Source organism: Rhineura floridana, chromosome 1 (genome assembly GCF_030035675.1).
Source record: "Rhineura floridana isolate rRhiFlo1 chromosome 1, rRhiFlo1.hap2, whole genome shotgun sequence".
Classification (NCBI taxonomy): Eukaryota; Metazoa; Chordata; class Lepidosauria; order Squamata; family Rhineuridae; genus Rhineura; species Rhineura floridana.
Window position 1 is genome coordinate 165,053,428 of NC_084480.1, and position 13,585 is coordinate 165,067,012.

General features: G+C 43.9%; 1 protein-coding gene and 1 long non-coding RNA gene across 2 annotated transcripts in view; one reads left to right on the forward strand and one right to left on the reverse strand.

The window, feature by feature from the left end:
* Nucleotides 1-1,199: 1,199 nt before the first annotated feature.
* The window catches only part of CRIP2 (cysteine rich protein 2), a 61,997-nt gene continuing 49,611 nt past the window's right edge, over nt 1,200-13,585 (reverse strand). Inside the window, exons 7-8 of the mRNA XM_061584320.1 lie at nt 10,735-10,792; nt 1,200-2,468 (exon numbers count right to left, since the gene is read on the reverse strand). Coding sequence (XP_061440304.1) covers nt 2,401-2,468; nt 10,735-10,792 — 126 coding nt within the window. The 3' untranslated portion in view covers nt 1,200-2,400. The remainder of the gene's footprint in view (nt 2,469-10,734; nt 10,793-13,585) is intronic.
* LOC133364170 (uncharacterized) overlaps nt 11,547-13,585 on the forward strand; it is a 33,557-nt gene continuing 31,518 nt past the window's right edge. Inside the window, exon 1 of the long non-coding RNA XR_009757855.1 lies at nt 11,547-11,955. This is a non-coding gene — a long non-coding RNA (uncharacterized LOC133364170). The remainder of the gene's footprint in view (nt 11,956-13,585) is intronic.

Below are 13,585 nucleotides of genomic sequence, written 5' to 3' on the forward strand. Positions count from 1 at the left end.
GAAGGTTGAACTCCACACAGAATTGCAGAGCTGCTATGGCGTGCCTGATGATATGGTCTTCGCCAAAGTGTTATCAGTTTGGGCCAACACACGGCAGTAGGGAAGCTGGTCTGCTGAGGGGCCAGGTGGCTGACCCAGAGCTTTGAATGAATTGATACTGTGAGCCTCTCCAGATTGCTCTAATTCCCCTGACAGTGGGCTCCCCACAGTGAGATGCTGGTGTCAATGATGTCCCCAACACCCCGCCCCACTTGATGATTTCTGCAGAGCAGGAACCTGTAGGAGTGGGTAATCTTTCTAGCCTGGTGGTCCAGACTGTTATTCTCCCCCACCCCTTCGGTAAAGTTTGACAAGTGGGCAGCTCCTGACATTGATGTCACAATAACATCAGATCAGGTGAATTTTTTTGCCTGCAGGGGTCTTCAGAAGTCCCTCTCAAAGCGCAATTTTGCATAGCACTTTGAATGGACAAAGTCCCAGAGCTGACCAGTGGTGCCTGCGGACACCCTTTCACCTGAGCCTTACCCTTTCCTGCCCCACAGGTAGGTGTGGCTTGATCAAACTGGGAAGATTATGTGCCTAAGTAGGCTCATGGGCCAGAGGTTCCCCACTCTTGCTGTAGGCTCTGGAGAGAAAGAACAGTGGTGGTTTGGCATTAAGACGCCCTGAGAAAGGATGGCGACCTGAGGAGCAGGATGCCCATGTAAGTGTAGATGTGAAGGTGCTGGAGGTGAAGATATGCCACAACTGAAGTAGAGGTTTGCAAAAACTCCAGCAGATGCCTAATCAAAGGGCACTGCCCTGACCTGACCACGGTGGCCCTGATACACAACGTGTAAGAAGCATCTGTGTTATCAGCACATGCAGATATGTCTTGGTGAGATCTATGGATGCCAAAAAGTATTCAAGGCTATTTTGGAACCATATTTGTGCAATTTTTGCATTAAGTGCATGTTTGAATGTTTTCTTTTCACCCTTTTAGGGGGAAAAAATCCTCCTGTGTAGCAGTCTTTAGAGGCCACCACATATGAGAGGTTGTATTTCTGTCACTGGTTAGAGGGGAGCTAGTGTTATATTTAGTAGTATCCAAGCAGGACAAAAGATCACCAGCCACAACTATGAGGACAAAAAAATTATCAAGATTGGCATGGAAGGTCCTGTCCTCTTCCCATAAACAAATGCTCCGTACTCCACAAACGGTTTGTCAAATACCTTTATTAACAGCAAAAGTTAGCCTGGAGAGGCAGTCTGGGTTGAATAAGGTGGTCTGCAATTTGGGCAGTGTAAGGCATTGCAAAGTACATCCATTAATGCTGCCTCTGATCCCATTCCTGGTTGGTACTGGTTGTGCCTCTTAGTGTGTGGCTAACATCCCAGGGCATGGGAAGGGCAAGCCATTCTCCAAAGCAAAAAGCACTTTACTATCTGGTTATAAATAAATCTCAAACACTTCAAGAAGCACATCCCAAAAGGGGCTACTTTGCAAGGAGTCAAAGTCCCCCTCCTCTTCCCCCCCAGCAACAGACACAAAGTATCTACCCCTCACATTTTATAAATGCAGGCTACTTAACCTTTACAACAAAGAAAGGGCAAATATACCCTTTGGCAGACAGTAGAGAGCAACATACACAAATCTTGCACAGGTAGCTGAAGGCCACAGGCACCAAGACAAATAGCCTATCTCCTCTCCCAAGTTATGACAAAAGCCCTCTCCTGGGAGAATGTTAGCAGGGTTCACCATTCCCACAGATTCCCCATCAATACAGACTGGATTTGAAATGCCAGCTGTGTAGCTCTTTCCAAGCATGCAGAAGCCTATGTTGGTTGCCAGGCCAAGCCTGCTGCTGGCATCTGCTCCCAGGATGCCCAGGTCTAAAGGCAGTGATGCAACATTATATAGTGAGCAGGCAGTAGTTAGGGATCTTTGGAAATCTGGCCCAGGAGGCCCAGAAGAAGATGGCTCAAAAAAATCCCACCGCTTTTGCTCAGCTTGTCCATGGTATGCAGCCATTAAACAGCCAGGACCAGCCAGGAGCTACAGTTGGCTATGGGATGTCACAGGGACAAAGTCCAATGTGTGTGACACCAAGGAGCTATGTGAACGATGGCAGTCAAGACAGTTGTCCAGGGCATAGATGACTGATAGAGTGAAATGGGAAGGAGGGCCCATGGGAGAAGGGCAGCTCTTTGTGCTTTTATAGCGTAACCTTTATTATAAAATGGAAACATAACGCTAGCCTGCACAAGGAGGAGACAGCAGGACAGGCACAGCTACCTCATCAGTTCCTGCAGCAGGGCCAAGCCAGTAGCTGATTTCACTATGCTAAACACACAAGATTAGCCTAAGAGAATTAAGTGCATGTGGGCTGAGCAGAGAGGGTGTATGGACAGAGAAAGCTCTCAAGGTTGGTCTTTTGCCTCAGACTCTTTATCGTAAATGTAACTTCCAACTGCACCAGTGTTCACGCCTGAAAAAAGAACAGAAGCGTTAGTGGAGGGCAGAAGAATCAGGTTAACATCTGGTGGGCAAAAGAGGAGAGTAGAACGTTGGCCTTTCTTTTCTACCTTCAAGTGGATTTCTTCTCCCACTTGCTCCAATTGATAGGGTTATGCAAATCAGACTTGTAACTACCATCCTACATGGGAGTGAGCCTTCCCCAGTTTGGCCACAAGCACCGACCAGCTTCATAAATGCTCAACTTCCCTTGTGAGCCCACAGACTGCAACCCTCAGCATCAATAACAGGCAAGAGGAAATACATTTATAGAGAGGTACAAGATGTCTCCTGGCCCAAATAGTACTGACAAACTCTGAGAGCAGGAGATCACCCCACTTTTCCCACGAGTGGGATCATCTCTCCAGGATGGGTAGCATAGCTCCCATCCACTCCAGAAAAAGAACATCACACAGTAAGTCCAATGTTCTATTTTCCTGCAGTGGAGGAGAGTATCCTAAAATGGGATGTTAAAAAGCTGTATCCATTCCAGGATGGTGTCTGTCACTGCAACTATCACCTGATGGTTGGTTGGTTATTTATTTATTTATTATTTAGTTAGTAGATTTATATCCTGCCCTTCCTAGGAGCTCAATGTTGGTGAGGTAACAGCACTCCTAGTGTAATGGGTACAGAAACAGATAGTTCCCAACGTTGTCTTTGATCCACCTTGCTATAGCACAGCTTTGAAGACTTTCTCCCCTACCATTCTGGCTGGAAGCACACAAGACAGATAATCATTTGAAAGTCCTTATGACACCTACACTTTTCTTGTGCCAATTCTTCACCTTTGGGGGCCTGGAAGGAAGGCAAAATAATCCTCAGAACTCTGATAAACAAAGAATTAATCTTTGTGTAAGTGAGGGGTCTGTAAACAATACCACAGAATGTGGATCATGTGGACTCCTCTTCTGGCCAACAGAGCAGCCGGTTCTGATTTTATGGATATCCTCCCTAGAGGCCCAGAAATGGGTCTTGATGTAGCACAGGACCTGGCAAAAGAAGACTGAGAAGAATGGGGACTCAGGCACTTGGACCACAACAGCTGAAACCCACTTTCTTCTTGGCCCCCACAAAAAAATTGGTTTGGTACCCCCTACCTTTAAGGTCGCAATGTGAGCTGTGAAGACATGTAGGAAACCTTGGTGTCACTCTGTACAGTGCATCTCAGGAGGTGATAGCTAATAGATGTTGTAGGATACAACTGCCATTAGCCATAGACAGCAAGGGCAGTAGGCAAGGATTATGGCAGGTATAGTCCAACATCGGAAGGGCAGCATGTTGGTTACCCCTGATCTAAGATTTATGCTTTTTCACATTTAAAAACTGTTTTCTTGAATGGAGAGATCTTCTTACAGACTTGCAAGTTAAAGAATACCTGAGGGTTTGGACTCCACACCACTTATTCACAACCCGATGACCCAATCCAACTACTCTGGTACCGTGAATTCACCTTACAGAAGCGTTATTAAGAGCATACGAAACACACTGTCCACCAATGGAAATGAGGTTTCCTGGAAAAGATATCTGGATTTTTGCCTGTTTTAAGAGCTTCTGTTATGGTATTATCTCTTAGAACTAAGAAAGGTATCTCCAACAATACAGGACAAGGCAGGAAAATGAGAACAATTCCTTTGACCTTTTAACCAAAATTGTTGCTATGACTACAAATCATTCTTCCTTGAGCCATAGACTACTTATATCCATAGTTAACTGGACATGGAATGTTATTTGAAAGGGATTCCCAAAAACAGACAACACCAAATCAGCTACTGTCTGAATGATGCATTCTCACAAAGCCCTCTTCATGTGTTACTCTTATGTAGAACAGAACAGTGTACAGCAGGAGTGGGTAATCTGTGGCCCACAGGCCAAATTAGGCCCAGCAAAGGCCCCAATTTGGCTTGCAAGGCCGTTTCCCCCAAACCACATCTCGCTGCCCTACATCTGACATTATATATGACATGAGGTGTGGGGCAGGTAGAGATGTGGCTGTAAAGAAACATTCAGGAGTCTTAAAGTGCACCCCCAATTGTTTCTTGCCAAGGGAGACTTCATGTCTGCACTGATCAGCCCTTAAAGCAAGCCCTAGTGAGATAAGGTGTGCTACGGGGTTCCCTAGTTAAAGTAGGTCTTGCTGTCAGTTCAAATATTTCTTTGCATTGCTGGCTTGAATTCAAGCCAACAATGCACAGAACGTTCCTTTTCAGGTGCAGCTGAAACCATAATAATAATAATAATAATAATAATAATAATAATAATAATAATAATAATAATAATAAACAACTTTAATTTATAGGCCGCCTATCTAGCCAATGGCCACTCTAGGCGGTGTACAATAAAACATGATAAAATACAATAAACAATATAGCCAGTACAGTACAATGCAAAAATTACAGTATTTAGTAGATTGTTCATACTACAGTTCTAGAACTAGTTCACCCTGGAAGTCTAAAAGGTCGTAAAGGCCTGATGGAAAAGCCAAGTTTTCAGGCCCCGGCAAAATATATCTAGGGAAGGGGCATGTCGAAGATCCATTGGGAGGGAGTTCCAAATCGTGGGGGCTGCCACAGAAAAAGCCCTCTCTCTAGTCCTCACCAACCTAGCCACTTTAGTCGGTGGAACCGAGAGAAGGCCCTGAGTGGCAGATCTTGTAGGGCGGCACACTTTATGACGTTGGAGGCGCTCCTTCAGGTATACTGGGCCGAAACCGTATAGGGATTTAAAGGTTAATACCAACACCTTGAATTGAGCCCGGAAAATAACTGGAAGCCAGTGAAGATTGTATAACACTGGGGTAATATGATCATAACGGCGGCTATTCGTAAGTAAACGAGCCGCCATGTTTTGTACCAGCTGTAATTTCCGGACTGTTTTCAAGGGTAACCCCACGTAGAGCGCATTGCAGTAGTCTAAACGAGAGGTGACCAGAGCATGCACTACAAGTGGGAGCTGGTGGACAGGAAGGTAGGGTTGCAGCCTTTGGATGAGACGCAATTTACCCCAAGCTGCCTGGCACACCGATGAAACCTGAGCCTCCATGGACAGCCTGGAATCAAGGATCACCCCGAGGCTGCGGACCTGGTCCTTCAGGGGCAGTTTTACCCCATTAAACACCAGGTCAATATTTCCCAACCCTTTGCATCACTGGTTTGAACTGAAGCCAATGATGCAAAGTATCTTCCTCTACTGGCACCATTCTAGCTGTATCTGCAAATAATACTTTTTACTTTGGGTCACTTGATGTTACTGTAATATCAGGTGTCTTTGGTAAATGTCTTCCGTCTTCCAAAGCAGCTACTTTACTCCCAACTTAAGGATGGAAAATGGAGTATCGGTGGACAGCAAAAGAGGTTTAAAGATGTTCTTAAAGCTAATCTAAAAAAATGCAACATGAGCATCGAGAACTGGGAAGCTTTGACCCATGAGCATCCCAATTGGAGGTCGGCCATTATCAAAGGTGCTACGGACTTTGAAGAAGCATGAGTACAGGGTGAAAGGGACAAACGAGCTAAGCGGAAGGCACGTCAAGCAAATCCTCATCGTGACCATCTTCCATCTGGAAACCCATGTCCTCACTGTGGGAGGCTGTGTGGATCCAGAATTGGCCTCCACAGTCACTTACGGGCCCACTGTTAAACACCTTACCCTGGAAGACAATCTTACTTGGCCACGAGTGATCGGCAATGATCAGGTGACTGACAGGGTGGTGGCCACACCCACCTGTCAAAAATGCTTGGGGGAGATCAAGATCTGGCCCACTGGCCAGATCCTTTCCCTCATCCCGATGTACAGACTGGAGCAGCACTGCACTTTTAGCCTTGCCCCAGTGCTGGGCCTTCTTAAACAACTACACATTTCATGTAGGTATTTGTATAGGACATCAAACATATAGAGGCTCTGTGGATGAGTACACCTGCACAACCACATGTTTAGCTTTCTTTAATAACTGCATATTTCAGGAGTTGCTTAGTTCAAAGAAGTGAAACCCCAGTTTGAACCAAAAAGAAGTGACCATGCCATCTTAATAGCTAAGGCAAGATCTAAAGAGGACCTCATCTTTTAATTTTATCCATAATGCCTGGAATCACAGCACTAGGAACCAGTGATAGTACAGGGCCATCTCCAAAGGGGAAATAATTTGAACTCCTCATGGACTGATTTTATCCTTCAAATTGTGGCTCTCTAAAGGGGCCAGTAGCTTTTTTTTGCTGTTTCCCTTAGAAATGCTTCCCTGCTCCTCCTATTCTAATGGCTTCAGAGAAATGAGTGGGAAGTTTCTGAGCTAGAAAATGCCTCCCTTGTCTCTGTCCATACAGCTCACTGCCCCCATATTTTGCTGAGGAGGAGTCAACATTCTCTACAGAAGTCCTGGGATTTCTTCACTAGACAGCATAGTTCGCCCCTTCTGTTTTTGAGAGGGAAGGAGTTTGACATAGTTAATCTTTTGATTGACAAGATCTGATGAAATTTCCCTTGCATCTCCCTAACTTTGGAATTGGGATGTATATGGAACACTTCCAGTCTGTGGGCCATTGTTTAGTTTTCCATATTTCTTGACAAATTTTTGTCAAAATGTGGACAGATTCAGTCTCAGTAGCTTGTAGCAACTCTATTGGTATGCCATCTGTTCCTGGTGATTTGGTTCTTCCAAGTATTTTAAGAGCAGCTTTTACCTCACATTCTAACATTTCTGGTTCTTCAATCATATGGTTCCTCCGTGAATGAATCTGTCATCCTTGCATCTCTTTTCTAGAGTTCTTCAGTGTATTGCTTCCATCTTCTTTTCATTTCATCTCAGTCACTCAGTGTGTTCCCCTGTGGATTATTCAACATCCCTACTCTTGGTTTAAATTTCCCTTTCATTTCTCTAAACCTTTTGGAATAGGGCTCTGGTTTTTCCCTTTTTGTTGTCCTATTTCTATACAATAAATAACTAATAGTAATAGTCCCTACATACCCAGTCTCTGTATTATTGCATTCAGGGTTCTGACTGTGTTTCTATCTCCTTTTGCTTTTGCTTTCCTTCTCTCTTTAACCATTTGAAGAGTTTCTTCAGTCATCCATTGAGGTCTTTCTCTCTTTTTAACTAGAGGTATTTGTCTTTTTGCATTCTTCCCTGATCATGTGTCTGACTTCACTCCATAGTTCTTCTGGTTCTCGGTCAACTAAATTTAAAGCCTCAAACCTGTTCCTTATTTGATCTTTATATTCTTCTGGGATGTTATTTAAATTGTATTTTGGCATTATGATTGCTTTGTTGGTCTTCTTTAGCTTTACTCTGATTTTCAATACGACCAGTTCATGATCTGTACCGCAGTTGGCTCCTGGTCTTGTTTTCGCAGAAAGTATGGAACTTCTCCATCTTCTGTTGCCAATTATATAATCAATTTGATTCCTATATTGACCATTTAGTGATGTCCATGTGTACAGTTGTCTTTTTGGTTGCTCAAAAAATGTTTTGCAAGGAACAAATTACTGGCTTCACAGAATTCAGTCAGTCTTTCTCCTGCTTCATTTCTGTCTCCTAAGCTCCATTTCCCCACAATTTCTAGTTCTTCTCTGTTCCCTACTTTTGCATTCCAATCCCCCATGATTATCAGCACATCTTGTTTTGGTGTGTGATCAATTTCTTCCTGTACTTCTGCGTAAAATCTCTCCAATTCCTCTTCTTCTGCGTTTGATGTTGGAGCGTAGACTTGGATGATGGTTATGTTGATAGGTTTCCCTTTTAATCTCATTGACATCACTTGCTCAGACCTTGCATTGTAGCTCCTAATTGCTCTTGCTACATCACTTCTCACTATTAAAGCAACCCCATTTCTTCTTAATTTCTCATTTCCTGCATAAAATATTTTGTAGTTGCCTGATTGGAAATGTCCCATTCCCGTCCAGTTTAGTTCGCTCATGCCAAGTATTGTAATGTTGATACGTTCCATTTCTTTCTTGACAATTTCTAACTTTCCCTGGTTCATGCTTCTCACATTCCATGTTCCTATTGTGTGCGTCACAGAACTCCTTTCTCGGTTGTTTTCTTTGTGTCTAATTTTAGAATAAGCTCCTTAGGGAAGAGACTTGTCCTCTTGTGTAAATCACATTGATGGTACAATAATAATAAAAATTATGATAGTGGCAGGCAAGGTCCAAGGAAATGAAGGAAAGTGACGCATAGAGGAAGCTGTTGGTTCTCCTCCAGAAATGTTTGTTTTTTTCATCTGCTGACCTGAGATACAGCAGGCAAGTCTAGGTTTAATGGCAGCAGGAAACCAGATCAGAAGGCAGAAAGTGATAGGAAACTGACCAGGGGAATATCCCAGTTGGAGATGGATGGGTTGTTAAGTTGACCCTTATGACTGTTGTAGCAACAGCGAGCGAGCAGCCAAATGGCTACAACAGCTCAACAGCATGGGCTGCTATTGTGCAAACAGAGAGGAGAGTGAACTCTTATACTCACATATCCACACACCCTTCCAAGTTGGATTTTAGCACAGGGCCTTGTAAAAAGTGAATGGTAAGAAACCTGCAGGGCCCTCCTGTAATCCAGGCAGGCAGCACAGAGGCGCTTTGGCCAGCGGAAGAATGGACAGAGTCAGTCTCTCTTTCACACTTCAGCTCAACAGAGCTATCGTTGCTGCTGGATCCCGAATGCATCTCACAGTCTGCAGCAGGCCAGACAGAGAAGGAGGAGCAGGAATAGAGAAGGAAGACACAATGCACACATCTTCCCACCCAGAAATCCTTCAGTACAGTGGCACGGCTGTCAGGAATCTGGGAGAGAGCAGAGACAATAATCCTCACCTTCTTCTGACTCTTAGCCTATCTGCTAATACCAAACTCCTTCTCCAAAAACAGAGAACTGGCACAAGTCACTGCCGCAGAGGGAGCGGGAGAGTGGTGGGAGCTCAGCATGGCGGAGCCAATCTGATGTCCCTGCTGCCGCAGGAAACTGGGAGAGCAACAGTGCCCCAACCGTGCCACTTCACCAGCCACTACTGCCAAAAACCTAGTCTTATGTAGCCAATATAGTCTATATGCTAATAACGAATAGATTCTGGGTGCCTATTTGTGTAGCCAAATGGCATTATTCACACATAAAAAGAAGAAGCCTTTTCAGCAAGGTCCGCAGAAGTGCAAAAGATATTTACAAAAACCCTAAGAGGGACCACCCTGTGATGCAGCTGTAAATGTTGTACAGTAATTATGGTAAGTGTCGGTTTTGTAGTGTAATGCGGTAAGTAGAGTGAGTGAGGGGGGGTACATGGGTTGGAATGTTGAGGAATGCTGAGTTGTGATTGGCTGAGCATCTGGGTGATTGAAGGTATAAATGAGAGAATGACAGGTGAGTTAGTTTGGTTGTTGGTTCTGGGTTTTGGAGGGGTGGATTTGTGTTTAGGTGGGTAGTGAGGCAGGTTTTAGGACTAAGATATATAAAGCGAAAACTATTATATGTAACCACACACGTTGGCTGAACTTAAACTAATCTTGTTTATGCCCTGTGTTATTAAATAAATAGTTTTTGGTTTAACAACATGCTTGATCCTTGGCTGGGATATTACAGACCAGAAGAGCAAATACCAAAGCTGGGAACAGTCTCAATGGTGGCAGTGGGAAAGGAATAGTGTAAGAGCAGCAGGTATCCAAAGCAACCCAGGGCTGTAATCTTTAAAAGCAGAAAGATACAAGGGGGTTGTGGCCTGCAAGTACACTCAGACACTACGTAGCAATCTGTGGAGGAGACTAAGGCACAGTCTCAGGGCAGTACTGCGTTACAGAGTGTCAGGTGGTGGCGCCGAGTGGTGGGATCGTGAGAGACCTGTGCTGTGGCCAGTGTGAGAGATCCGTTACAAGACCAGACCGCAGGTGGGGGTCTGACACACACACCCCAAAAAAAGTTTCATGAGAACTGAGCATATTCAGTTACAATGTTTACTGACTTTTTTGGGGGGGGAGTGGAAAAACGGGGAAGGGGAAGAGCATGGAGTCTCCTGGAAGACGGCATAGCTGGCAGGCACCTGAAAAGAAGCGCCCTACACTGCAACATTTTTTTTCTGGTCCCACTTATTATATAAACAACGTACATAATGGTCATTCTAATTTACCTCCCACTTCGCTGTTGAATTCTCTATGAAACTCCTCACCTCAACCCTGGGCCAGAGTAGAGTTACCTCTCATCCATCTTTCTGGTCCCTTATTTAGGAACAGAGTTCCAGAAAGTCCATCTACCCCAATATTGCACTCACCCTTTGGTCCAAAGAGGATCCCATAGCATGGCTTGTGGCAGTAAGGCTGTCCATCATGCTGGAGGGAGAACAATGGGAGAGAAATACATCACCATAAGCCATATGGCCAGCCTCTCCACCACTAGAAAGCTCCTTGTGTGGCCAACTTTTGTGTAACCAGGGAGCCTTTCCTAGTGGCCAGTAACAGATCCATGTTGAGTCAACACGAGGATCTTGCTCAAAGACAGTTGCACTAAGAGCAGATTTTGCTCAAGAATGCAGCTTGGCCCTTGTGGCACATGTCATAGTGAAGTGTTGAAACTCTCTGCCTGGAATGCTTGAAAATCACCTTGTGCCTGAGGAGAAGTGAAACACTAAGCTCTTGGTAACCTGCCTCTGCTGTGCTTATTCTAGAGAGAAAAGGCTTGTACCCAAGGATTCTGCAAGCCTTAGGCCTCATAGGCCAGAGCCATTAATGGCAAGCAGGGACTGAGTGAAATAGCAGATTTTGCATGTAGATCTGGATTTCACTGAGGAACAGTGCAGAATTTATATTTGTATTGGTTGTATTCAACCAATGTTTACTCAGAGTAGACCAATGAAATTAATGGACCTATGTCAGTGTCATTAATTTCAATGGGTTTACTCTGAATAAAAGTAATCTGACTACAATCTAGATGTTAATGACTCTCAAGACGCTAGAGGGCACCTTGGCTCTTCTTTGCTCGCTTCTTTGGCATACGTACTGCTCTGTGGACAGGAATGCTGCTTGTTTGCTTTTCAGAGCAGTAGCAAAGGAAGCCATTCATGCCAAAAACAACTTGAGTTCATGGTGGAGGAGCTGCAGTCAGGATTTCTGGCCACTAAAGCAGGGCTCAACTTCAAATAACTAGACCAGTTAGAAAGCAGGCAGCCCAAAATAAAGGGCTGAATCTGCCTCTAAGCTGATGACCTCTGAGAGCTATTTCTTGTATTTTTCTATGAGATGAAATTCTATGCAGAAAAGAACTTTTACACATGTGAAGAACATGCAAGTGTTGATTTTGCAATGCATGTGCTTGCTGGGAATCCACTGTAACAGCTGTATGAAACAGGTCAAGGCAACTGAAAACAGAAGGGAGTGCTGAACTTTGCATAGCAGGACTGAGCTCTGGAGGTCACAGAATTCCCGAGGTGCGCTAAGAAACACAGGATAGCTCCAAACGGCTAATCTGAGGTGGAAGAATTAGCCTTTTTTGAAAGGTGAGCAAATCTGCTTCTCAAAATTGAATCAGTTCTTACTGAACCAACACATTCTGTGTAAACTCTTCAAAACTAAGTCTGGAATAAACCAATTAGCTATGGCTGGTAAAAGCTCAGGGCCTTTCCCCCATGATTTTTATGTAACAAGCTTTTCTTGCAAATGTGTTCCTACAATGAAATGTTTGTTTTTTTACATGCCCTGAAGAACTCTGTTTTTAATGCTTCTCAGAGAACTCTCACATGCATGGTATTTTCCATACTCTGCTGACTTTAGAATAGTAAGTGCACATACATTATTGCTGAAAACTATAGCACCAGGAATCATTTTATGTGCACCTGCTTAACCTGAAGCATGTTCTTACCTTGTAAGCCATTTTCTAAACCTCTGATGGTATTCTAATGGGTAAATACTAAAGCGTTTTTGCTAAAAGCATGACCCCACACAATGTATTTCTAATGACTATGCTGCTAATTCCAGTGTGGCTTAAGTTTGTAGTGTACATTAAAACATTTTGCAAACTGAAAATAAAATATTTCCCTTACAGCAGGATAATCTCTGTAAGAAAATGCATGGATACTTGGAAGCATAAGTGTTTTATACTGCTGTGGATGAATGGATCTGGAAGTCAGTACATACAGTAACTGTGTATATATGTTAAGGGGAATGTAAGTGGAACAGTTAAGGTGCATAATAACTGGCCATTGTGCACATTTCCCAGGCCTCATGGAGAATGTGTACATTAACCTTCCATGAAGAGGGAATTGTGTACATTTCCTGGTGAATACACATAATCTCCAACAGGCTTTGGGAAACGTGCATATATTGCCTATATTTTGTACATTTTCTGGGCAATATAAAGACTCTCTGGTCAGTATGCATAGTCTCCATAGTCTGCCTTTTTTCTATCTCTTGTTCAGAAGTGTGAAATCTATGGCCGCTCTCAGGCTGCTTCTGGACCACTGCATAATCTTACACTGCCCACTACATACCCTCCCAATGATCAATAGAACAGCAGGAAGAAGGGTGGGCATGTAAAGATTAACTATTTTTCTGCACTGCAGACCCCTTTCCACCATTCTTCCTGTTTCCCAGTCAGCTGAGCAGCACAAAGGGGGCTGCAATGAGCGGCACATTTTAAACTTTCCCTCCCCTTCCCATGATTCCGATGGAAATTGCCTCCATGCTGCTCACACTTCTGAACAAGAGATAGACAAAAAGTCATGTTTCTTGGAGACTGTGCATACTGACAGGAGAACATGCATATTGCCCTGAGAATGTACAAAATGCAGTCAAGATCTGTACATTCTCCAAGGCCTGTTGGAGATTATGCATAATGGCTAGAGAATGTACAAAATTCAGCCAAGATATGCAAATTCCCCAGAGCATGTTGGGGATTTTGCATAATGGCCACAGAATATACAAAATTCAGGTGATATATGCATATTTCCCAAGGCCTGTTGGAGATAATGTATATTGACCAGGAAATGTACACAGTTCCCTTCGTGGACATTCTCCATGTGCATATTCTCCAAGAGGCCTGGCAAATGTGCACAATAGCCAGTTATTATGAACATTAAATGCTCAACTTACATTTCCCATTCTACCTGGCTGACGGGGGACAGGTAATGT